The sequence below is a fragment of the Cornus florida genome, unplaced genomic scaffold, assembly GCF_030987335.1.
Source record: "Cornus florida cultivar Cherokee Brave unplaced genomic scaffold, ASM3098733v1 CherokeeBrave_3.0.0_Hap2_Chr08, whole genome shotgun sequence".
NCBI lineage: Eukaryota > Viridiplantae > Streptophyta > Magnoliopsida > Cornales > Cornaceae > Cornus > Cornus florida.
This window is the reverse complement of record NW_026775578.1, coordinates 12,519,989-12,547,500: the sequence shown is the minus strand read 5'-3', so window position 1 is coordinate 12,547,500 and position 27,512 is coordinate 12,519,989. Positions and strand designations below refer to the sequence as shown.

Below are 27,512 nucleotides of genomic sequence, written 5' to 3'. Positions count from 1 at the left end.
CTAGAATAGTAGTAATTAGTGAAACAAAAATACTTGTACAAACCATCGAAGTAACCCCATCCCCAACGGTCCAAAGATAAAAATCTTTGTGATATTCTGAACCATTCATGAACATCACAGCAAATATGATTAAAATATTTATAGCTCCTACGTAAATAAGAAGTTGCGCAGCGGCTACAAAATGGGAATTAGATAGAATATAGAATAGGGAGATACAAACAAGAACCAATCCCAATGAAAAGGCGGAAAAAATTGTATTGTTAAGTAATACTACTCCCAGACCTCCCAATATAATACCCAATCCCAGAAAAACTAAAAGAAAATCATGTATTGGTCCAGGTAAATCCATTCTATGTAAAATAAGAAATAAATAAATCGAAATATTTCATGACTTTATTGACCTGACCAGGAAAAAGGTGACTCTATATTTTTTTATGAGATTTCTTAATTGTTAATTGAATTCAATCTTAATGAGTGCGTATTAGGTACAGAAATCTCATTCTTTATCCGAAAGGATAGTTTGAAACTATATATTTTGAAATCATTACGAATATGGAATAAAATATAGAAATAGATTTTCTATCCAAATTGAGCCGCGGTTCTCACCAACTAATCAATAGTTTGGATTTTTAGTTATTGACCAAACAAAAACCGTATTCGTTTAGATCAAAACTTAACCTTAGTAATTGGGAATTGCTCTTGAATCAAGGGGTTTAGTCATTTTTTATTTGAGGCGAATTCCAAATTGTTCGAACCGTGGAATCGTCAATTACCGATATTGGTAAACGACCCAAAGCAATTTGATTATAATTCAATTCGTGACGATCATACGTAGAAAGTTCATATTCTTCAGTCATCGATAAACAATTTGTTGGACAATACTCAACGCAATTACCACAAAATATACAGATTCCGAAATCAATACTGTAATTAAGCAATCGTTTCTTTCGAATATCCGTTTCCAATTTCCAATCAACAACAGGTAGATCTATAGGACATACGCGAACACATACTTCACAAGCAATGCATTTATCAAATTCAAAGTGGATTCGGCCGCGGAAACGCTCCGATGTGATTAATTTTTCATAGGGGTATTGAATAGTTACGGGTAAACGATTCGCATGGGATAAGGTAATCATGAAACTTTGACCAATGTATCTTGCAGCCCGTATTGTTTGTTGACCATAATTCATGAACCCAGTTACCATAGGGAACATATCGCGAATATCTATAAAAAATTTTATGCCTGTTTCTTTCTCTTGTTTGAGACAAGTCGTGGTATTCCTTTACAGTGACATAAGTTGGGAAGAAGTTGTTAATAATAGATTACCTAGAGAAATAGGTAAAAGAAATTTCCATCCAAGATTTAATAGTTGGTCCATTCTCAGCCTCGGTAAAGTCCATCTTGTTGTGATAGAAATGAACAAGAACAAATAAGTTTTAGCTAATGTAATAAAGATGCTAATTATTGTTCCAAAGACTATACCCGCTTTATTTATTTCAAAAAGCTCAGGAACGAGTATGTACAGAATAGAAAGATTCCAACCGCCCAAGTAAAGAACTGTTACAAATAATGAAGAAACTAGTAGATTTAGATAGGAAGCAACGTAAAACAAACCAAATTTGATACCTGAGTATTCGGTTTGATAACCCGCTACTAACTCCTCTTCCGCTTCTGGTAAATCAAAAGGTAATCTTTCACATTCCGCTAGGGAAGAAATTAGAAAAATGATAAACCCTATAGGTTGACGCCACAAATTCCATCCCCAAAACCCATATTTTGACTGTGCTTCAACTATATCAACTGTACTTGAACTGTTAGATAATCATAGTCGGTGATAACATCACTGTTTCCATCGCTATTACAGAACCGTACATGAGATTTTCACCTCATACGGCTCCTCGAGGGTCACAAATAAATCTAAGGACGCATTCAATATTATTTATCTTGATATGTTTGTAGGATAGATAGAGTCAAAATCTATCGTAAGGTCCCGAATTAGACCAATGGAATTCTGTCTGCTCTATTTATAATAAATAAAAAAAGTGCTTCTGAATTGATCTCATCTTTTAATAATTTTTCTTTTTTTGTTGTGTATGAGTAATAACTTAATCTTTCAATAAAATACTTTTTGTAGCAATATCCATACATATTTCAACCTACCATTTTCAATTACGAAAAAGAATTAGACATTACATTAGTTAAAGAATTAGACATTACATTAGTTCATGAATCATGATAAAAAGCCCGTCTCTCTAAATATGTATATAGGAAAGAAAGAATAAAAAAAGATTTTTCCTTTTTTCTATTGCAATGAAATTCTTTCTATTTTATTTATTTTTTCATTCCTATTCTCCTTTCTCAGAAAAGGGGGGCTTTCAAAAAAAATAAATAGAGGATTACTTCGTTCCTGATAGTTATTTACCGAATCGGTGGATAGGAGCATACTCTGGATCGGAATCGTGGGGAGTACTGCTTGATCGTTTCTACCAACTTAAAGTCCCAATTAGAATTCCTTTTATGCAGAAATATCCTGTTGGATAACTTACATAATCTCTATTACTAATCCTTTGTGTACCTTGGTGTTCCTAACCATCCACTCATTTTTGCCCAATCCCCCATTATAATAATACATGTCTGGTAATAAATAATAAAAACCCCATCCAGTTGATCTTTTGAACCCGCTTCAAGACATGATGACTAATCAACCAATCTTGGGGTAAGCAGCCTCTACTGTTTATGTTTACTTTCACTTAACTCTTGTACATAGGAAATGAGACTCAATCTTTTTACTGCGAATTTAAAAGCTGTTTTTCTCACTCATATAACTATCTGGTTTAATTCATCAACCCAAATGTTGAATAAAAAATATGAAAATATGTATTCAACGCATTTAACTTCTTTCCTATAAAGCAAGGAAATAGGGAAAGTTTTTGTCTCAACGAATCACACGTAGAGATATTGATAACACACATAGAGTTAATGGTATTTCATAACTAATTGATTGAGCAGCAGCTCGCAGACCACCTAAAAAGGAATATTTATTATTTGATCCATATCCTGACATAAGAAGTCCAACAGGAGCAATACTTGAAATAGCAATCCATAAAAAAACACCAATACTGAGATCGGCTAGAACAAGGCGATAGCCAAAAGGAATTACTAAATAACTTAGTAAAATTGATATAACTGCTATGGATGGTCCGATACTGAATAAACGAGAATCTCCTCTAGATGGAAGAAGGTTCTCTTTGAAAAGTAATTTTGTCCCATCTGCTAGAGCTTGAAGAATTCCCAGAGGGCCGGCGTATTCAGGTCCAATACGTTGTTGTATTCCTGCTGATATTTCTCTTTCTAACCAAACAATTACTAGTACACCTATTGTGATTCCTAATACAAGAGTCAAAATAGGGACAAGCATCCATATGATCTCATAGACCTCTTTTAACGATTCCAATCTGGAAAAAGAATTGATAGCTTGTACTTCTGTTGTATCAATTATCATTTCAACGATCAACTTCTCCCATAATGATATCTATGCTACCTAGGATCGTCATAATATCGGCCAATTTCATTTTTTTAACTAACTGAGGAAGAATTTGCAAATTGATAAAACCTGGTGGGCGAATTTTCCATCTCCAAGGAAAAACACTCTGATCTCCTATGAGAAAAATTCCCAATTCCCCTTTTGGGGCTTCGACTCTTACATAAAGTTCTTGGTTCGACAATTCAAAAGTTGGAGAAGGTTTTTTACTAATAAATCGATATTCAAAATCATTCCATTCGGGATTCCTTACTTTATCAAAGCGTCGGATTTCTAAATTCTCATAGGGCCCCCCCCGGAATTCCTTCTAGAGCCTGTTGAATAATTTTTATGGATTCTTTCATTTCACCGATTCGTACTAAATAACGAGCTAATGAATCCCCCTCTTTTTGCCATTGGACTTCCCAGTCAAATTCATCGTAACACTCATAATGATCAACTTTACGAAGATCCCATTGTATTCCAGAAGCTCGCAGCATTGGTCCTGATAAACCCCAATTTATTGCCTCTTCGCCTCCAATAATGCCCACCCCCTCAACTCGCTCTAAAAAAATAGGATTCCGCGTAATAAGCTTTTGATATTCAGCAACCCCTGTTAAAAAATAATCGCAAAAATCCAAACATTTATCTATCCAACCATGAGGTAGATCAGCAGCTACTCCTCCGATACGAAAATAATTATGCATCATTCGCATACCGGTAGCAGCTTCGAATAGGTCATATATTAATTCTCTTTCTCGAAAAATATAGAAGAAGGGGGTCTGCGCACCAATATCGGCCATAAAGGGGCCAAGCCATAACAAATGAGAAGCTATACGACTTAATTCCAACATAATTACTCTGATATAGCTAGCCCTTTTGGGTACTTGAATATTTCCTAACTGCTCTGGTGCATTTACGGTTATTGCTTCTGTGAACATAGTAGCTAAATAATCCCAACGTGTTACATAAGGCAAATATTGTATAATTGTTCGGTCTTCCGCAATCTTTTCCATCCCTCTGTGTAAATAACCCAATATTGGTTCACAGTCAATAACATCTTCACCATCTAGAGTAACGATGAGTCGAAGAACACCATGCATTGATGGGTGTTGAGGGCCCATATTGACTATCATGAGGTCTTTTCTTGTAGCTGTTGCAGTCATAAGTTTTTCCCCGATTCATTCTTCCATGAATTGCTGAAAGCGAAAAGAAGTTCATCAAAAATTAAGCGAATAATTCAAAATGACTCATCAAATTAACGAGTTTTTGTCTCTCGAATACCCAACTGACTAATTAATTCTTTATAACGTACTCTATTTTTTTTTGACAAATAAGCCAATAGCCGTTGACGTTTTCCCAGAATTTTCCGCAGACCCCTCTGAGATAAATAGTCTTTTTTGTGCAATTCCAAATGGGAAGTAAGTCTCTGTATCTTATTGGTGAACACGAATACTTGAAATTCAACGGACCCCCTCTTTTCTTCTTTTTCTTGGGAAATAACCGAGATGAATGGATTTTTTACCATAAAAGAACCCCCCCTTTTACATATATTAATTTTACCGATCAGTAATAATAATAAGGCTAGTCATTTTAATCTGATATACACAATAATCTAAATTTCTTTATGGACTCCAATTTTATCAAGTAAAATGAATCAATAATCAATTCAATTTAAAATTGGAGTCGGATAGGAATACAAAAGGATAATACATTTCTGCACTTACGAAAGAGAATAATTTAGGCCTAAAATAAAGAAGATTCATTTCTATATCGAATGGATACGTCATTGAATTGGTATCGTATATTAGTGTAAGACAAGGCATGTGCGCATTTGTTTTGTTTGCTTTTAGATACTAGATATGATAGAGGATATAGAGGAAAAATGTACCATCAACAAAGTTTCAATCGTGGATACATATGTATCCTTAACATACTGAAACGACTTCCATTATTGGTATCAAACCAATAACGATTCATACAAGCTAAATCTTCTAATCGATAATTGGGCCAAAGGAAAAACTTTAATTTAATTAATTTATTTTTCTCGCTATCAAGATGAGGATTTTCATCCAAAAATGGACCCCAGTCTTTTTTGCTGTTCCCGTTGCAAAATACTGGATTTCTATCCATACCATTTCTATTCTTTGAATTGAAACAAATTAGAATTCTCAACTCTCTACAACGTCTAGATGATAAAATATTTTCAGGAATAAGCAAATCATAATGATTTTTGTCTATATTTCCAGTTATCTTTTGATGTTTTGCAATGAATTCATCAAAGTTCTTCTTATCAAGATATTCTTTTTCTCGGTATCTTTGATTAGTTTTGTGCTTACTCTTATGAACCAATGAAATACCGAGGGTTTGATACATAATAAATTGTCCGTCGTTTTTTAAAAACAGACGAACGGGTTCGATAATCAATATTCCCTTTTTCATCAATTCTGTAAGAGTTAAATTCTTTTGAATCAGCATTATATCCAGAACATTTACCCCACTTCCCTCCACATTTTATCAAATATTGTGCCAAATCTGTTAACACACTCCCTGGTAGATAAAGCAATAACAGGTGCTACTTGAATTGTTATTAAGTCCCCATTTCACTCAAATATTTACTGTAATTATAGAAGGAAAATATAATGTAATGGAAATCTTTCTTATTTGGTTTCTCGATTTGTAATTTTCTTTTTTATTTATTTATAATAAAGCAGGTAAGTAAATATGAGAAAAAAAAAAAAAAAAAACATTAATTTTTTCTTTTTTTTTTTTTTTTTAAGGTTTTTGAGATATACTACATTAGAAGCATATGAATTTTGAAAATCCAAATTAGAAGCAATCCCAAATTAGTAACTTAACTAGACTGGGCTAGTTTTAACAATGACAGGACTGAACCCTCACATTCAAACCTATGGCCCAAAGAATGTAGAGGATCTAATTGAAGTACCCCCGCCCCTGCAGCTTTCGGGCCACTAGTCTGGACCCAACATTAAAAAGTTCATAAGCTTTTCTCGATAAATTATTTCTTATCCAGGCCCATGATAAATGTCGACTTTGGTGATTGTCTCCTTCTGCACCCTCAGCCCTGTAAGAGACTAACAGCCCTTCTGAAATGTTGTCACTTTCACACTCAACATGCGAATTTCCATAAAGCAAATTCTTATTCAATCTACAAATTCAATTTTATCAGTGATAAAAAATTTACTATAATTTTTGTATTATAAGCATTACTAATATTATGAATAAGATTTAAATAATTTTTTTTTTTTTTTTTTTTTTTTTTTTTGTATTAATAAAATCATATTTTTAATTAATTAACAAAATATATAATGGTCATACAAGCAAATCCAAATCTAAAATTTAAAGATTTTGTTACCTTCTCGCTCCCGCAATAACCCTTAGTGCTCCCGCAATAACCCTTAGTTCTAAGTCGTTTTAGTCATAAATCCAAATGGTAAAACCCTAAAACTAAATGGAATAAAGAGTGATCTAAACCACGTGTCCGATTCACTTAGAAAGAAAATGCCATGGTAACACGTAGAGGCCACACCTCATCAGTGTAGCTATTTTCACCACACGCTTTTTTTACAGGTTTGGCGCCTTCCAAACTCTTGGAACATATCTATTAATCTTCCGAAGTTTAAAAACTACATACATACATACATGCTTTATATATTATGAGTGTGAGAAGAGAGGGTTTTGAATTTATTATAATGGAGATAGAAGAGGTGTATGAGGTGGTTATGGATGAAGGGTGTTCGACGCCGAAGCACGGCGGGTGTCAGATTCCGGAGGCCGCGTTGTGCCCGCCTCCACCGAAGAATAAGAGGAGATACTCGTGTGATCAGGTCAAAAGGGACCCACCAAAAAATGGGTATTTCCGGCCACCTGACCTTGAACTCCTTTTTGCTATGCCGCAGAGACGCCCAACTTGTGCTTAGGCGACTGCTACCTCGCACACTACACGGTCATGCTTTTTTGTTAGGCCAGTGCCACAGTAGATAATGTAATCAATCTATTGCTAGCTACGCTTGCGTGTGTTACGTATTTTTTTTTTTTGGTTAGGAAATATGTAAGAATGTCTTGTGTCACGGGCGACATTGCTGTTTACTAGTAACTTAAGATGGTAAAAGATTAGTTTTGAAGAAATCAGCAAGTAGTGATGTTGTTAATTTACTACTGTACATGGATAAATGGAATTTCTTAGATCAGCACATCGGCGCAAACCATGGATTGTGTAATGTCATGGATTGTGTAATGTTACGTGGATTATTTTAGATTTAGAATTAGGAGAAATTTAATTTAAAATTTTAATAAAATTTGTTTCAACTGTTACTATTTAAATTTGCCCAAGTGACAAAGGCCTTTAGAGCCTCTCCACTATAGGTTCAGGTCCGATTTCCTTTTCCGACTAGGCTAACTATCACTAATTACTAACTATTGTCGTAAAAAAAAAATAATAAATTAATTAATTAAATTGGTACTCAAATTTTAACTTGATTGTTTTTGACGCTCCAATTGGCTTGCGTAAGCCCAATTTACCTAACTTTAAGTTCATTTCTTAGGCTTCGTTTGGATACACAAGAGAGAAAAGAAAGGAAAGGATTATAAGAGAAAAGAAAATAAAAGAAAGGAAATGATAGTTATAATTTATATGTATGTTTATATAGATATGAGAAAAAAGAAATGAATTGACAATATTGTTATTTGGATAACACAAAGGAGAGAATAATGAAATTACTATCTTATCCTTTTGGTAGGGTTAGTAGGGATTCCAAATGAGGGATGCTTTTGTCATTAGCTCCCTTTCTCTCCACATCCCTCCAAATCTTGTCAATTTGGGAGGGATTCCAAATGAGAGATTTGGAGGGATAGCTATCCCTCCAAATCCTTTCAAATCATTTCTTTCCTCTTCAAATCATCTCATTCAAACATAACACTCATTATCCTTTCATTTCTTTTCTTTCCAAATCCATCTAAATCTTTCCATCCAAACAAAGCCTTAGGAATGAGTTGGTTTTTTTTTTTTTTTTTTTTTTTTTTTTTTTTTTTTTTTTTTCTGAATGGTTAAATAGGAATGAGTTGGTTGTCCCTAATGGGCCTAACCCAAACATAAAACATAAAAAGGGGGATTCGAAGCTGGAGTTAATTATAAAATAATAAAAAATTCATAATAATTAAGGTCCCAATCAAGCAATTGTGCAGATATATATATATATATTTGTTTTGGTTGTGTTGTTGTAGATTTTTGGTGTATGAACAGCTTGCTGGTAATAAATCTTCCGCTAATGCTATATATTTATATATTTTACTTTATTCATGTCCAATTTATTATATAACCTATGTTACCTATCATAGAATCATAAGAAATCTTACTTGTCCTAATTATTATGATTGTGTTAGAATCATAAGAAGTCTTACTTGTCCTAATTATTATGATTGTGTTACCTATAGTTGATAGGATCAATAATTATTTTACATTTCTTAATTCATTCCTTGGCACTATATGACAATCAAACAGTTAATCATAGTAAATTAATAATTAAATAACACTTTATATGTGTCCTGACTTCACACTTACATCACATTTTGGCTTACCCATATGCTAAAGACTTACATTAATCATGACCAGCATAAAGAGCTCCATTAATTTAATTAAAGCTTAGTTTAATGTAGCTGCCCTCGTATATGAGGATAGGTTTTCCTTTTTTTTCAACTCTAATTGATGCCTCTTTTTATCTAAAGTCAGCTTGAGCATGGATATTTTCTCGAAATCAGTTTACATCACTTGAGTAAAGTTCTAACAACAACAACAACAACAACATATATATATATATATAGCTAGAAGATATTATCTAACCTAAATTTATCAAATACTTACTATAAGCATTATCTTTTTCCATCTCTATATTTTTTATTTCATGATAGATTGACAGATTGTAATGGGTAGTTTAATTCATTCGTTTAGTATTATATTCCTCTACCTCCTTTTCTCAAGTATTTAGCTAAGATTTTATTTTATTTTATTTTATTTTATTTATTATTATTATTATTTTTTAAATTGAAACAATACTTTCAATTACCCACCAAATGAAAAATTATGAGCTAAATTAACATAGCTAAACCTAGACGAGTAGCCTTCACATGCAATGTAATGGTGGTAGAAGATGTAACAAATTTCCTTGCTAGGTACAGTTACCCCAAAACCTAGCCAAATGCCACCACTCTATATAGGCTATCTTTCATATACATATATATATATATCTGATTATTGGTCTTGTTTTATTAAGTCGGGTGGGTGGGGCCTTTGTAATTGCATAGTTGCATAATGAATTTGTCGGTTTGCAAGTAGCTTTGGTTTTATAGTTGATGGGGTGTTTGTTTTAGGTTCAGGGTTGTTGTGTTCTCTTCTTTTTAGTGCTTACTTAATACTTACTTGCATGGGAAGATCTCCAGACCACCAGTCAATGTTTGGGGATGCAGCATCATGAAGATTCACAAACTTTAAGGATTCTTTCACCTGATAGGAGGTCTCTTATAAGCTTCCTTTCTTGTCCTCAAAAGACTCCTTTCATATATATACATATGGGAATCCTGATGATGCTGCATCACCAAATATATGACTAATATTTAGTTTAGATGATATATATATATATATATGGAGAGTTAGAAACTTAGAGTTAGATGGATTCGATTCAGCTTGATCAAGAAGGGTGGATAAACATACCTATATATAAAGGTATAGCCATGAAACTATGAAGGTAATATTTGTCAATTTTTTTACTCTTTGTTTCGGAAAAGTTTAATTACTTTTGGGATTTCTTCAATCCTCAGTTCATTAGCTTGTTACCTGCTTGAAACACGTATTCAATGATGAGTTTTATTGGTTAGTTTTTGCTAATTAAAGTCTAAAATTAAGGTGGGGTTCTTTCTAAATTCCTAAGTTGACTGTTAATGATTACTTAATTTGATCTACTTGTTTTAGTTTAACATAAACATCGATGTGCATGAAGGAATTTCTGAAGATTCTTGTCATGTTTGTTATATAATAAATGTTTTTTGATTTAGGCTAGATTGGGGTGTAACGCAAATATTAATTCAACCATATCAGCATGAACTATGAAGGTAATATATATGCCTTTGATTAATTTATTATTATTATTATTTTTTTTGAAGATGATTAGTGCACCTAATACTTGCTTGTAAGATGTAATGAAATCTAGTAATAGGAGTTGTGGGTTGCTTGCTCCTAAAATATGTCAATATGCAAAGATCAGATCAAAGATTTTTCTTGAAATTCTTAGGTTGGCAATTAACTTTTCTATTACTGTTTTTTCTAATTGATTCTACACCACAATTTATTTTCCTGGTAAATCTACACCATAATTTTGATTTGCTCCTGTTAACTTGTCGTCTATCCATTTCAATTTCTCTAACTCAGCAGTTGGCAGGTTTTGGGTGAAAGTACCGTACAATATTATGGGTATCCATCAATTCCTACTGTAGGATGGGAAATTGCCTGTGGGTTTTGGGCGGGGCGAGAAGGATACACCCATCCAAAACTACTTCCTTTATCATTCTTACGAACAGTTGACAAATTTTTTTTTCTTTCTAATTTGTACTCACAATCCCCTTTCCCTAATAAATTGTTTGCATCTCGAACTTTAGACTTATATCTCTTGAGTCACCAAAGATAAGTTCTTATCTATTTGAGCTAACCCATTGAAATTACCTGAATAGATAATGTTGAGGGTGAAATTCACGCGATCCGATACGACACCGTTTTCCTATGAAGAAGAGAGTAGAAGATCGATGAATCTTGACGGCACAGGTGTGGTGGCTGCCAAGAACTCTCTGACGATCAAGTCAGTCACCGGAGGTATAAAAGAAAGACAGATTTAATAATAGTTTTTTTGTCGTACCTTTATTGACTGGTAGGATCTCATTCTTATAGTCGTTCTCCCTCAGTTCATTTGCGGGATCCGAAGAGATCCGCTTGTGCGAGATCAGAGGAGGTCCGCTTATGCGAAATTAGAGGAGATCCGTTTGTTGTCAAATTTGTCGGGGATATAATTTAACCCTTTTAACTTCCTCAAATTGTGACAAGGTTATCCTTACCCTATTAAACAACGTCATATTTCATTATCCTTGATAATGAAATATTATCATTCTTATCCAATAGAAATATCATCGTCCGAAAGTTGAAGAGGTCTGTCGGCTGGTTAACACTTAGTTGCCTTTATCGTTAGGTTAAGGTAGGTCAGGTTTATTTTTCTCTATCAGTTGCCCCCCATTCCAAAACTTGCTTATCTAGCTTTGGGAATGTGGAATTTTTTTTTTTTGCCCTGAGCACTGTTCCCTCGGGAAGAGTGGCCGCGGGTTACTGTTCACATGAACAGTAAATTTTTTTTTTTTTTTTTCTTGCCCTGGGGGAACAGTGTATGTGGGTACTATTCACATGAACAGTAGATTTTTTTTATTTTGCCCTGGGCACTGTGCACTGTTCCTTGGGAAGAGTGCCCACGGGGGGTTACTGTTCACATGAACAGTAGACTTTTTTCTTTTCCCCCCCCCGGGCACTGTTCCCTCGAGAATAGTGCCTGCGGGTTACTGTTCGCATGAACAGTAATTTATTTATTTATTTTCTTTGGGTAATGTTCCCTTAGGTAATGTTCCTATGTATACTCTGCCCTTGGGTAATGTTCTCGTGGGTACTCTTCCCTTGGGTAATGTTCCCGTGGGTGCCCTTTCCTTGGGTACTCCTCCCTTGGGTAATTTTCCCAATGGTGGAATTAATACAGATACCAAATCAAGGTTCTGTTTTAGAAGGGTATGGATTCAAACCCATGGTCAATGACTTTTAGTGATGTAAAACTGGATTTTTCTTTTGAAAATCCGATATACTAGTTGTAAACTTCATGGGTTTCAGTCAGCCCATCCATTGGTTACTATTTTTGGTACACTTGGATACTCTTCCCTTGGGTAATCTTCCCTTGGGTACTATTTTTGGTACCCTTGGGTAATCTTCTCTTGGGTATTATTCCCACGGGTAAGTTTTTTTTTTACAAACTTCAGTCAGCCCATCCCTTTGGCAAGGGAATAAATTTTACGAGCTTTACTCAGTTCATCGCTTCTTTAATAAGGGAATTAGTTTTTACGAGCTTCACTCAGCTCGTCCCTTTAGTATAGAATATTTATTTGTCATCCCTTATAGTATGTGAATATTGATTACGGGATTTATTAAGCCCGGATCCTTTTAGTACAGAACATTTATTTACTATCCCTTATAGTACGGAGATATTAATTACGAGATTCATTCAGCCCAGGTCTTTTTAGTACAGGACATTTATTTATTATCTCTTATAATACAGGGATATTGATTACGAGATTCATTCATGTAATACCCTGATATTTAAAGGATTTATTAAACGAAATTAATTACTTTTATTTTATTTTAAATGTTTTATTTGATTTAATTTGAATTAATTGTGTTTTTTTTTTTAATTTTTAATTAATTTGTTTTCTTGAGTGCTTGATTAAGTATTTTATTTTATTTATATTTCGTGAATTATTGATATGATGATTGTTGTGTGCGTACTTAATTATTGATTGAATTATTGGCGTGTTGATTTTATTGGTGTGGTGTGACTTGGTTGTAATTGATTATTTTGTTTATGTGCTTAGTGTAATTAGTTTTTAATTTAAGTGTTTATTTAATTATTTGATTTATTTAAATTAATTGGATTTGGGCTTAAGGGAAGTTGAACCAAAAGATGTGGTCTTAGGCTTGTATGAAGCTTTATTGGGTTAATTAATAAAGCCCATGGTTTTGTGATTATTTAAATAATCATTTTTGTATAATTATAACTATATATTTAATTATATATAAATATAATTAATTAATTGGTGTTATTGAAGGATATATATAGGATATATGATTTAATTAACCAATAGTTAATTATGGAAGATGTATATATATATAGGTAATATAATCTACGTTTATATATATTATATTATTTAAAAGATAATTACTATTATTTTTATTTGGTAATCCTAGTAGGAATGGGATGAGGATAATTAATGTTTATAAATATAGAGATAAGGTTTTATTGTTAAAAATTTTGCACGTTAGAAAAATAAGAGAGATAGAGAAAGAAGAATAAGGGAAAGCTGATAAGGAGTAGGCCGGATCTGAGAAAAAGGATGCCGGAATTTGAAAAGACAATCAAAGATTGAAGCGTCGATTTTGTTTTGAAACCTCCAGGCAAGTTCTTTTCTAACTCTCCTCTTAGGACCCATAAGTTTATCACCTTGAGTATCAATATTCAGATTATATTTGTTTGTTTAAAAATCATTGTTAATGAAGGGAAGCGCGTGGATGCGCGTGCAGCAGTCTGGGAGCGTGGATGCGCGTGCAGCAGTCTGGGCGCGTGTGGTGGCGCGTGACAGCGCATGAGGCAGTGTTCGGAGTCCCGGAAAGCTCCTGTGGTGTTCGGTGAATTCCCAGAGTTGATATTTAAGCCATTAGGGTCGAAAACAACCATTGGAAGAGGTAATCTTGGTGTTCCGAGAGCCATAGAGTACTACTACAGTATTAATAGCACTTAATTGACGTTTACATAGTTAGTTAACATTTTTTGTGATGGAATGAGAGGTGGATATATATATATATATATATATATATATATATATATATATATATATATATATTATATGTGGAAAGTATTATACATATATATATTGTATAATATATTGGTATATGTATATATCATTTAAGGTGATTAAAATATTAGTCTTATTTGGTATATATGGATAGGCTGGTTATTAAATTAATTATATGCATATGATATGTATGGAATGCCTAGGTATGGGTTATTTTATTGGTAAGTTAATTTGCCTATGTATGAATTGTTTGGTTGGTAAATTAATTTATAAGGTTTGGTACATGGTTGAATTGTAGGCATGGATAAGTTGCCAAAGGTGTAAATATATTGCCTAAGTATAGGGATGAATAAAATATAAATAAGAAGCATGGATGAGTTGTTAAGTTAAAGGTATAAAAATATATACTTAAGGAGGCATGGTTGAATTGCCAAGGTATAAATAAATATATTTTCAAGATGCATGGTTGTGATACCCCTCGATTCTAGAGCCATGGGTGATCAAGTCCGAGCACAGATCCGAAGGATATCAAACAATTAATATTTAATCGAATACAGAATACAAAATGAATTTAAAAAATAATAATAAGCTGAAGGAATACTAAAATTAAAAATCCTCAAATATAAATATTTAAACTCTGACAATCCAAACTTCATAAGTTTACAACTCGGGAATCCATCTCCAGTGGACCCCTAATAAAAATCCAAACCGAACGAAAATAAATAACTGAAGAAACAAGCCCAAATCGAATATCTGGAAAGAAGTTCTACATCGTTGATAGAATGAAAGATCGTCTCTGCTCAGCTCGAACAAGCTCTAAGACCTCAAACATCTAATACCTGAAAAATAATAAGTGGGTCAGGCCCACTAGCAAGTTCTATACTACTACTACCCAAGCAGAGACCCGATACGCATGTACATCCTAACCAATCCAACAATAACTAAATAGTCCGTAAATACATATATATATAATCACACTACATGACTCTCACTGGACTACAGGCCCGTCTCAACCTGACTAGTAGGCACCATGCAAAATGCACCTGAGGTGGGCATGACTACCTAGACCTAGCAGGGTACACATCCAACCATCATAGCCAGCTATGCATCCCAATGCATATATGCTCCCTAGCCAACGACTCTGAGACTCAGGCTCATATCGTGGCACCATAAAAATATATTTAAAATCCGTTCCAAACTAAAAATGTCACTCAACTATTTAGTGATCTGACACAAAATACAGGTAGGACTTAACTTTTGTAGTTAATCTATCCCTTAATCCAGAGTAGGTAGGACTTAGCGTTTTTGAGCTAATCCCCCTAATATGTCACCGTCCCATACCGGTGCATACAAACCATCCATCCAATGTTGATAATACAAATAATGAGATAAAATCAATATCAACCAATCCATAACAAGTATAACACCATCCATCCAACTGTTAATAATACAGATGATATTATAAATATCAATATCCACACATCTATAACAAGTACAACAAGAACATATAAATTGCAAGCTTGTTATATATGAACAACACATGATTCTCTAACAGTTTAAGAACGCAAATAATAAGTGTAATCCATTCTTTAATCCCCTATCAGCATACTAATATCAATATCAAAATTAACATGCTCGTTTAAACTACTCCATATCATCCGGTTAGTTGATTATACATAATGACTTGTAAACATCAACTAATTTCCTATTAAGCATAACCGACATTATATTAATTGTGATGCTTAATCCTATAACACTGTCATATGATTTAAACTTAAAATTCCTAGTTCAAATGCTAATTTTAAAACAAGCAACTTGAATTATCCGCATCACAGTAATATTGATCTCTTTCCTAAGAGTTTCTGGTTGTTCCTTCTTTTAGCTTCTTATGGAAAATTATGAATTACCAGGCCTTCTGAAAATTTAACACAAGTTTAGACCCTTCTTAATACCTTTCGAAACACTCTATTTTCATCCTAGAATGTCAAGAATTCAATCCCCGTAGCCCAGGTCTCGCAGAAACTTAAAACTGGAAGCAAAAATCAAAGGAGCCGGCTCCGTAAAAGGTGGAGCCGCCTCCACAACAAGGTAGAGCCGGCTCCCCCATGATGGAGCCGCCTCTAGACTCCCATAGAGCCGGCTCTACCTAGGGTAGAGCCTGCTCTACCCTTTTATTGAGCCTGCTCTACTCTAATTAGAGCAGGCTCTTCCCTTGTGCGTCTTCGTTTCCAATTCTGGCGATGTCCGGCAACTGTATTCCTCAACCCAAGTTTATTATTGATTAAAACTCAGTCCTAGAGTGTTCCAAAGTTAATTAAATTCATTGTTCATTAATCAAAACTAATCGGAACAAGAATTTTTCCAAACAGATTTAAAACAAGCCAAAAACCCAATCGGTAACACACACGATGCTGAACAATTTCTATCCAACCAAAAATTAATTTAACGGTTTACTTTCACCTGGGATTGTATTAACGATGCACAGAAACATCTTCCAGAACTATTTAAACTCATTAGACATTAATCAATTATCATTAGAATAAGAGTTATGCAAAACCGTTTAAAAACGAACAAGTTACAGATATAGAAAACACATACTGTTTTAAAAACCAAATAACCGTGCAAATGAAGTTAAAACAAATTAAATTAAATTTATTTCATCCTGGAATTTAATTAGGGATGCAAAGAACACAGGCCAAAGAGGTAGAGTTAGTATTAGAACTTGCCTGTGAGATTTAGTTCCAAAAATCTCAACGTCTTCCTTCTAAACTTTTCCGGTAACCCCTTTTTGTTTTCCCCTCTCTGTTCTCTCCCAGATTCCTCTACACGTCTCTCTATTTTCTGTATGCCGTGAATTGGGTTCTCAAACCCTAAACTGAAACCCTACATGTATTTATAGGCCACCTTAAATCTAAGTCCACCTAAACCCTAAACTGAAACTCGGCCCGTAAAACCCAACTAGTTTATAATATCAATGTCGGCTACTTATGTATATACCATACATGCAACCAACCCTACAGTCACGTTAAGTTTAGAAAACAATTATATTTAATAAAATAAATACATTTAAACAATTCATCAGTTAAACTTAAATCAATTAAAACAACCCTTTAATTAAGTTAATTAAAACAACCAAATAATTACTATAATTACACTAACTAAAATAGAACAATTTAAATAAGTAAATTCAATTAAACTCATAACAAAAATCCCAACAAAGAAAACAAGTAAATAATAAACCACAATTAAAGCAATAAAATTAACACATATGCACGTCAACAAGTAAAATTGCATTAGAAACAATAAAATAAATACCAGGACTATCCTTTTAAAATTAGGGGTATTACAATGGTTGAATTGCCAATATATAAATAAATATATTTATAATGGCATGGTTGATTTGCCAAGGTGTAATTATATTGCTATGGGTTTGATGATTAAAAGATATCATCTATGATTATTGTATGTATAAGGTGGATTATGATTATATATTTTTAAATTAGAATAGTTTAGTACTTATAGGTTAGGGTATTATTTTATACATATTAATAAAATAATACTGGGGGTGACATAGATGACTTGTCAAAGCCTCGATATTGGCTGTGTGATTTAAATACTTAAAATCATTATTGATTTTGGAATTAATGCACCTAGCTATAGATGTTATTGTTATACTGTATATAATTAGTTATATATATGTAGATCACGGTATATTAAGGTTAAAACTTTATTAGGTTTGCTTTTGATCAGAGATGATCTATTTATTGGTTTTCAGAGGTTTGGTAGAGAGAACTTGCTCGTAGGGTTTAACCCACGATTTATTTTTCAGGTTATTAGAAGTTCAAGTCTCAATGTTGAGGTTCCGCAGCTGGAGGACTTATCCATTCTTTTGGTTTATTTAAAAGTAGAATGTTATTATTATTTTCATTTAAGGTTAGTATTTAATAATGAACTTCTGGATAGTGGACTTTTGTTAAGGGGACTGTGATACCCCCGAATTTCCGGATACGGGTTGGCCAGGCCCACGCCCGATAACCCGAGGATATCAAATCAATTAGTAATAATCGAACACAGAATACAAATAAGAAAAGAAAAAATAAATAAATAAATAAATAAATTACTGAAAAGAAACTAGAATAATAATCCAAAAATCTCAGAATAAAATTTAATTAACAAATAATGATTCTGATACATCCTACTTCTCCATTCCTATTACAACTCGGGAATCCATCTAGTGGACCCCTAAAATATCTCACTGAACTCAAAAGATTGGAAATGAATCCCAAGTCTAAAATATGAAATAAAACCCTGGTCATCGGTGGAGTGAATAACTGTATCTGCTCAGCACGATCCAGCTCTAAGTCTGGAACTAACGAACACCTGTAAAAATAAGAGTGGGTCAGGCCCACATGCAAATTCTACTCTAACTACAATCCAAACAGTGACCCGATACGCAGATACACCCTAGATATCTCAACAATAGCTATCTAGTCCATACATATAGATATATCCACACTAAGGGACATTCACTGGACTATAGTAGGGGTCTCAACCTGAATAGAAGGCAACATGCGAAAACGCACCCAAAGGTAGGCATGAGTACCTAGACCTAACAGGGTACACCTCAATCTACTATAGCCAGCTACGCATCCACTGCATATACGCACCCTAACCAACGAGTCTGAGACTCAAGCTCCTCTCGTGGTACCATAAACATATATTTAAAATCCATTCATATCCATCCATAGGAAATCCAATAAGTCGTTCAGCTTATTCAGCCGTACAAACTTATATAAGAGATCCAGTAAGTCGTTCAGCTTATTCAACTGCACAGACTTAAATATAAGGAGAATTATGTTTTTATAATTCGTATCCTTATTCCAAAATAGGGAGGACTGAGTATTTTGAATCAGTCTGTCCCTAGTATGACACCATCCCATACTGGTGCATACAATCTACAAAATCCATATAATTGATTAAACAGATAAAACTGTTCACCAATTAAAATCCATAAGGTATGAATTAACGTTTTGAGCTAAACCATACCTAGTATGTCACCGTCCCATACCGGTGCATACAATCCTCCATATCCATATAAATTACAACATATAAATACTAAGCACGTAATTTACAGTCCAAAACCAAATATCCATATCCTTACAGAAAAGTGTTTTAAGTTTCAGCAATTTAAAATCCAAAACCATGTAAATTACAACATATAAATACATGTTAGTAATTTACAATCCGAAATCATTCCAAACAATTGCAGAAGAATATTTATTATTTCAGCAATTTAAATCCAAAAGTTAAACCATGTATTATTTAACGGTTCATCAACAAGCATCCAAAGCATGAATAAATTAGTTTTAATAAATCAACTATTCTATCATGCATTCAAATAAGATTTAAAATCATAATATTATCCAAGAATTTGCTAAAAATTAATTCTAGCAAATCAGTTCCTTTTATCCGTCAATAGCAAGCTAGGTTGCATACTTGTATATTGTTTTGTTGTTTAAGCACCCAGCCACAAACTATGCTACGAGTCTAATTTATTAATTAAAAGACTCCCCCACGCATCTAAAATTTAATTTAGAACATATATAACACCTTAAATTGTCAAATTAAGATTACACAATTTATTTCCTTCCAGTCGTTAACCGTACGCACAATTGTTAATTAGCGCACTGTTAATTCCATTATTACAACGAGGGTAGTTTATGCAATTTAAGATCTTAATTACATGTTAAATTAATTATTTAAACCCCCATTAAAGTTCTAGAATTTTTCAAGAACCCCAAGTGCCCAAACAGTAGCAAAAAGTTCGTAAAAACATTAACTGAATGTGCAAAATGAAGCGAGCCTGCTCTAATCCTAAAAGAGCAGGCTCTTTTAGAGGTAGAGCAGCCTCTTTTAAAGGTAGAGCCTGCTCTACTTGCTCTAGAGCAGGCTCTACTCATGGGGGAGGCGGCTCCTCCCTCCATGGAGCCGTCTCTCTTCCCCTATGAGCCTCAGTTCAGTTACTTCTCCGTTTCCGACCGTTCTGCTTCTTCTCCGGCCTTTCTCCACCATTCAATTGATTTCAAAAACTGATTCTAAAGGTCTTATTAATACCAAAGATCATCCCAATGATTTGAAAACAACAATTAAAATCAACTACAGAAATTAAATTCGCTACCGAATCAACATGTGTTAAGAACAAAACTAAAACTATTTTTCAACAACAATTCTACTGAACTTAGGAGCCTTATCAAATTTAATTAATTCAAGGTCTTAATAACACCCAAAATCAACCTTCTAATCCTTCTTTGAAACCCCAGAATCAACAGAAACATTCCCATGCTCCAAAGTAACAAACAGTTCGTAGAAAAGTTTACAGAACATTCACTATTGAAGAGAGCCTGCTCTAAGTTTTAAAGAGCAGGCTCTTTTGAGCCTGGAGCCAGCTCTATAGGTCTTAGAGCCGGCTCTTTAAGTGTGGGAGCCAGCTCCCACATCCATGGAGCCGGCTCTACCTCCTTTGAGAGCCTCCGTCCCCGTTCTGCTCCGTTTCAGCTTATCTGCTCCACCTCCGGTCATTCCAGTTCCTCTATTTCTCTTAAATACTGAACTTACTAGTCTTATAAATACCTAGTATCATTCCAATGGCCTATCTACAGTAGTTGGAAACAATTACAGAGGCTAAAATTGCAACTAACTTAACATACTTTAAGAACAGAATGCTGAAACGAAAGCATGCATAAATTTTGGTTTACAGAATTGATATCAACACCTACAGATCATTGATATAACATGTACTAAACATATAATTTCTAATTAATGTTCAATTAAACCCTAGAGATTATCTAGGTGCACAGAACACAAGCCAAAGGGAAGGAGAAAGAGAAGAACTTGCCTGTGATTTCAGTTATGAAATCCCTGCGTCGTCTCTAAGTTTCCGGCAACTACTAACTTCCTTCAAGCCTCCTATGGGTATGATCTAATCCACCACAACCCTCCTTTGACCCTCTCTATTCTTGTCCTTGGTAGCTCTTACCATTGCCTCTGTTCTCTCAACTTTCTCTCTGTTACGTTCTATTTTTACTGTGCTGTGAATAGGGTTCTTCCAAAACCCTTAGTGAAACTCATACACGTATATATATAGGCCTTTAGAAAACCCTAATTAAACTAAAGCTAAGGCAGAACCCTAATTAAACTAGAGTCGGCCCATAAACTTAAGTCACATACACGTTAAATACTTGTATGACGGCTCCAAGAAACCCTGACTAAAAACTGTTAATTCAACTTCTACTTAAGCACTTATTAAAGACAATTAAATAATTAACCAAATAAGGCATTTAAAATACAATTTAAAATAAAACAAACAATACAATAACTCAAATAACTAAACAAACCATAATTCAAATAAAGAAAATAAGACAATTAAATAATTAACCAAATAAGGCATTTAAAATACAATTTAAAATAAAACAAACAAAAATACAACAATTACAAAATTAATAGACAAAAATGCACATAGAATGAAATTTAAATTCCAATTTTATCCTTTTTAATTTTAGGGGTATTACAGGGTCCTTGAGTTATAGGATTCTCGAGTTGTAAATTTTGGAGAATTATTAATGAAACTTTTAGTTAATAGTTTTCTTCAGCGATTTATTTATTCTTTATTATTCATCTTTGTATTATGTGCTTGTTTAAATACTAAATTGTTTTAATATTCCCGTGTTTTCGGGTGTGGGCCTGCCCAACCTACACGTGGAAATTTGAGGATATCACAATTCAGCCCAGGTCTTTTTAGTACAGGACATTTATTTACTATCCCTTATAGTACGGGGATATTGATTACGGGATTCATTCAGCTCGGGTCCTTTTAATACAGGACATTTATTTACTATCCCTTATAGTACGGGAATATTGATTACGGGATTCATTTAATCCGGATTATTTTAGTATAGGACATTTATTTACTATCCCCTTATAGTACGGGAATATTGATTACGGGATTCATTCAGCCCAACTCCTTTTAATACAGGACACTCATTATCATCCCTTGTAATATGGGAGGTAGTCGTCTCGTCTCTCTAGTAAATGAAGAAAGTTTTAATTATCTCACCCTTCTGTGTAGAAGGAGTAGTTGGCCTCTTGTCCTTTTAATAAGGGAAGAATGTGTTGTTGGCCCTTGGTCCCTTTAATGAGATAAATAGATTATTATGAGCTTAATATTACCACATAGGTAGGTAACTGAAAACGTAATATTTTATTGCATAGAAATTGAGGGTTAGCCATCTCATAGGTGATGGTAACTTTATTGTAAAATAAAATAACACGTGAAATGGTGAACTGAGATGCCCCTAGTCTTTATTCTGAATGACTTGATAAAGTTAATTCCAGCTGTGAGACAATTGTTAGTCGATATACTTATCTGAGACCTCCTCACGATATGTCCTATCGCTTTGGTTGAAGAATGATCTCTTATAGCTGGTATCCTTTTCATCCCTGGTGAAAGGGTGTAATACCCCTAATTCTCAAAAGGATATAATTAGAATTTATTTATGTATTTTGTGTGCATTTTAATTCATTAATTGATTATTTGATGTGTGCATTTAAATATGATTATCTGGCTATGTGTTTAATGGTTTTATTTGCTTAATTGGAAATTGTGTTTATTTAAATTGATTGTAATTGTTTTAATTTAATTCTTGGTTAATTTAAATATTTGATTATTGTTTTAATTTAATTTTGGTAGCTTATATAATTTATGTGCGTTGTATGTATAGTTTAGGTTTAGGGTTTTATTTTATATAGTAGCCGACATATCATTAGGCTGGAACTAGGATTAGGGCTTTACAAAAGACTATATATATATAAGGTTATAAGCAGACTTAGGATTGGGGACGGCTATATATATATATATATATATTCTTATATGTCTGCAAGGGTTTTGAGAAAACCTTATTCACGTAATATCTTGAAAAGGAAAAACAGAGGCTCTGGAATGTGAAGAGAGATACACAGTGAAGGTCTGGAGAGATTAATTAAGGGGGGTTGTGCGTGGGATGAACCAAGACGCAACAGAAGTAGAGAACAGTGATCAGAGGAGGGAACAGTCTTGGAGAATTTAACAATGACGTTAAAAGGTTTCGAACCGAAATCTAAAGGCAAGTTTCAGTCTATCTCTTTTCTATAAACTTGTGTTCTGTGCATTCTAAATAGACTCCAGGGATGTAATAAAACTTTAAAACAAGTGTTTATGCATAATGAATCAAACTGAAATCTGTTCTACGTTTTTGGTATAACTGTATTTGCTTTCTTGTATAGACTGTTACGATTCGGATTTAAACCTCTGTAAATAAATTTGTAATGGAATTCAAAGAATTTCTAGGGCTGTTTAGACCTTGTTTGAACTTTGAAAACTCTAGACAAAAATTGGGAACAGAAGGTTGAAGTTTGCCGTGGAAGAAGAAGACGAACAGAGAAGTCTGGAGAGGGCTCTCAAGGGGAGAGCCGGCTCCCTAATGGAGGGAGCCGGCTCCCATGAAGAGAGAGCTGGGGAGAGCCGGCTCTGGGAGTCCTACAGATGGCTCCCATGTGGGGGGAGCCGTCTCCCTTGAACAGAACCCCTTCGGGGGTATTTTCGGTAATTTTCTGATACTTCGGGGGCTGAGTGTAATTCTGGAGTTTCATGGGGTTTTTTAAATAATGTACAAAGCATGTTTAAGACCTAGGATTTACTGGTTCAGGCCAGAGGAATGGACAACATCAATTTTAAAATATAAATGTGCAATGTTGTCAAGGAATGAGGAAGGTTTAAATTTCAAGTTCGCTTTAGGAATTAAAATGGACTGATATTCGATTATTAGTGGGATGTCATATGAATATATATAAAGTGTAATGGAGGCCAAGAAGGGTGGTTTATTGGGTTAACGGACTTCATGACATGTCGTTATAGCTTGCATGTAGTCACGAAACTTGGAAGTTAATTTTATTAGTCGTTGTAATAAGGAAAACAGACTGATGGGAATGTATTTTGGGAGTGGAGTGTAGGTGCTCTGTATATACTTCTGAGCATCAGGATATCTTGCTTTGGGTTCATAGTTAAGAACTTAATAAATTCGTGTAATAACTTGCATGGTGTTAAGGATTGTGGAATGTTTAAGTCGCTAGTTTGGTTAGGTTAACTTTAATGGACTAGTAGGAAAGGATTGGTTTTGGTTTTTTAGTATAATGTGCTCGATTATAACCCTGATAAACATTATATCATGCTATGGATGTTATTTGATGAACAGTTTTAATTTATGTTTATCAACTGTATGGATATGAATTATATAAATTGTTTATCATTACTTTAACAATTTATTTAGAGGATTTATGATTCTAATCATATACTGGATGCATAATAAGAATTTATTAATAACTGATTTCTATTATGTTAGTTTCTGGATATATTTGATATTCTAATGAATGTGCATCACTTGTAGAACATTTGCATTTTATGTACCGGTATGGGACGGTGACATATCAGGGATGGATTAGATCAAAAAGCTAAGTCATACCCCTTCGTACATAAGGAACGGATTAACTAAAACAGTTAAATTCTAAATGGATGTATGTCTTGTTAACTAAAACAGTTGAACGACATAATAGATGTTTGCTCTTTATTTTTCTGCAGTAGGAAGGATATGGATTTAATTAAAACATTTAAATCCTAAGTAAATGTCGTGTCTTGGCAATGAACAGTTGAGCGGCACTTCGTTGGTTTTGGATGGACTTTACATATATATACTTATGATGCCACGATATGAGCTTGAGTCTCAGGATCAATGGTTAGGGAGCGTATATGCATTGGGATGCATAACTGGTTATGATGGTTTAATGTGTGCCCTGCTAGGTTTGCTAGTCAGGTTGAGACATGCATGTAGTTTAGGGAAAATCCTGTAGTGTGGATATATTTATATTTACGGACTATTTAGATATTGCCGTGCTATCTAACATGTATTTGCGTATCGGGTTTATGTACGGATTGTACTAGGATGGAACTTACATGTGGGCCTGACCCACCTTTATTTTTCAGGTGTTCGTGAGTACCAGACTTAGGGCTTGTTCGTGGTGATGCAGATACAGTCACTCACTCTTCCGACTATATAGGATTTCATTTCTTATTTTGGTTTTGGATATTTATTCTGTAAATTTATTTATCAGTTGGAATAATTAGGGGTCCACTGGATGGATTCCCGAGTTATACGGATTTGAAGGATTTAAATAATATTAATTTATTATTTAAAGTTTGAGAATTTTTATTTTAGTTTTCTTTCAGGGCATTATTATTTTTATTCTTAATTCAGTTTTTATTCCTGCTTGTTTATATATTGATTGTTTGGTATCTCTCGGATCTATTCTCGGACTTAATCACTCGTGGCTCTAGAATCGAGGGGTATCACAGAGGGGCTAACATCTTCTTGTCCTCTCCTTCCTTTCCCTTCCGTGCATTCATGGCGTCTTTAGCGTTCATGTGTTTCTGCACTCTGATCAACAAATCTGTTATGCTGGTGGGAGGTTCTTCAATAATCTGGAGGTTTGGAGTCCTCCTATGAAAGCGGTCAAAGCCACCTTGTCATCTACTTCTTCTACCTGCAACATCTCTGCGTTGAATCAGGTGATGTATTCCCGGATCGACTCTTACTTATGTTGCTTCACGGTAAGTAAGTAGGTGGCCGGTCTCCTATGCCTCTGACCTGTAATGAAGTGGCTCACAAATTGCTTACTCAGTTCTTCGAAGGTATTGATGGTTTCTGGTTTCAGCTTATTGAACTAAACTCTTACTGATTCCTTAAGTATAGTAGGAAAAGCTTGGCGCATGATTTCATCTGGCACGGCGTGTAAATGCATAAGAGCTTGAAAGGTCTCCAGTGATCGAGGGGATCTTTTGTCCCATCGAAGCTTTCGAACGAGGGCATCCTGAATTTGTTAGGCAGGGGGCATTTCATAACGGCAGGGCTGAATGGCAAGTTGGTCCACCAGATTATCTATTACGACAGGACCTTTCCCTTTCATAGCCTGCATTACATCTTCCATTTTCGCCTTGAGATCCTCAATCTGTAGGTCAAAATAGGTAACTTTCTTTGTCTTTTCCTTAACACAGAAGGTTGTGCTTATTTGAGACTGGGAATTCTGTGGAGACGGGGAAAGAGGTTCTTTGTGTCGGTTTCCGACTTGGCTTTGTTCTGCCTCGAACTTATGAGAAGGATTGTTTTCTCGGTCTTCCTCATGTTGTCCCCCATCATTCAGATTGGGAGAATATGGGTCGGACAATTCTTGTTGAGGTGGTGATCCCGCTGGGATAAGATATTGCAGGACCTTTGCATTTTGTTGAATCAACTGGTCCATACCCTGATTCAGAGTTTGGACCTGTAGTTCTAACGCTACAAGCCGTTCCTGGTGATTCGGGACGTCTGGGTGTTTACCCGACCCTTCTCTTTGACTGGATCCCTGCAAAGATATTTCTGTTCCAGTTACCATACCGGACCGTAAGTGCATATACCCAACTAAGTAATTGATTTAAGGGAATCGTCGTTTCCCACAGATGGCGCCAACTGTTAAGGGTGAAATCCACGCGGTTCGATACGACACCGTTTTCCTGCAAAGAAGAGAGTAGAAGATCGATAAATCTTGACGGCACCGGTGTGGTGCTTCCCAAGAGCTCTCCGACGATCAAGTCAGTCACCGGAGGTCTAAAAGAAAGGTAGGGATTTAATAATAATTTTTTTGTCATACCTTTATTGACTGGTAGGATCTCATTCTTATAGTTGTTCTCCCTCAATTCATTTGCGGGATCCGAAGAGATCCGCTTGTGCGAGATCAGAGGAGATCCGTTTATGTGAGATTAGAGGAGATCCATTTATTGCCAGATTTGTCGGGGATATGATTTAACCCTTTTGACTTCCTCAAATTGTGTCAAGGTTATCCTTACTCTGTTAAATTACGTCATATTTCATTATCTTTGATAATGAAATATTATCATTCTTATCTAATGGATATATCATCGTCCGAAAGTCGAAGAGGTCTGACGGCTGGTCAACACTTAGTTGCCTCTATTGTTGGGTCAAGGTAGGTCATGTTTATTTTTCCCCATCAGATAACATTGAGAAATTACCATTCAAAATAATAATATAAAAAAAACCCTCAACCCTAAATTGCCGAGTAGATTCAAGTTTGTACATACATTATCCCCCTCCCTCCATCCTCAATGGAAGATTTTCTCTTGTCGTGCTATCATTGTTATTTTGACACTATTCTTGTTAAAATTAATGGATTATTACATATAAAAGG

At 34.4% G+C, this 27,512-nt stretch overlaps 2 protein-coding genes and 1 pseudogene across 2 annotated transcripts in view; all 3 read right to left on the bottom strand.

The window, feature by feature from the left end:
• The window catches only part of LOC132269419 (NAD(P)H-quinone oxidoreductase subunit I, chloroplastic), a 1,646-nt gene extending 374 nt beyond the window's left edge, over positions 1–1,272 (bottom strand). The window contains exon 1 of the mRNA XM_059770604.1: positions 1–1,272. This exon is cut by the window's left edge and continues 374 nt beyond it. Coding sequence (XP_059626587.1) covers positions 714–1,217 — 504 coding nt within the window. The 5' untranslated portion in view covers positions 1,218–1,272 and the 3' untranslated portion in view covers positions 1–713.
• A 768-nt stretch (positions 1,273–2,040) lies between these two features.
• Positions 2,041–3,506, bottom strand: LOC132269418 (NAD(P)H-quinone oxidoreductase subunit 1, chloroplastic). The gene has a single exon (XM_059770603.1). It carries the CDS (start codon positions 3,504–3,506, stop codon positions 2,940–2,942), a length of 567 nt encoding a protein of 188 aa, XP_059626586.1. The 3' UTR covers positions 2,041–2,939.
• A 1-nt stretch (position 3,507) lies between these two features.
• Positions 3,508–6,006, bottom strand: LOC132269416 (NAD(P)H-quinone oxidoreductase subunit H, chloroplastic-like; annotated as a pseudogene).
• Positions 6,007–27,512: the final 21,506 nt, after the last annotated feature.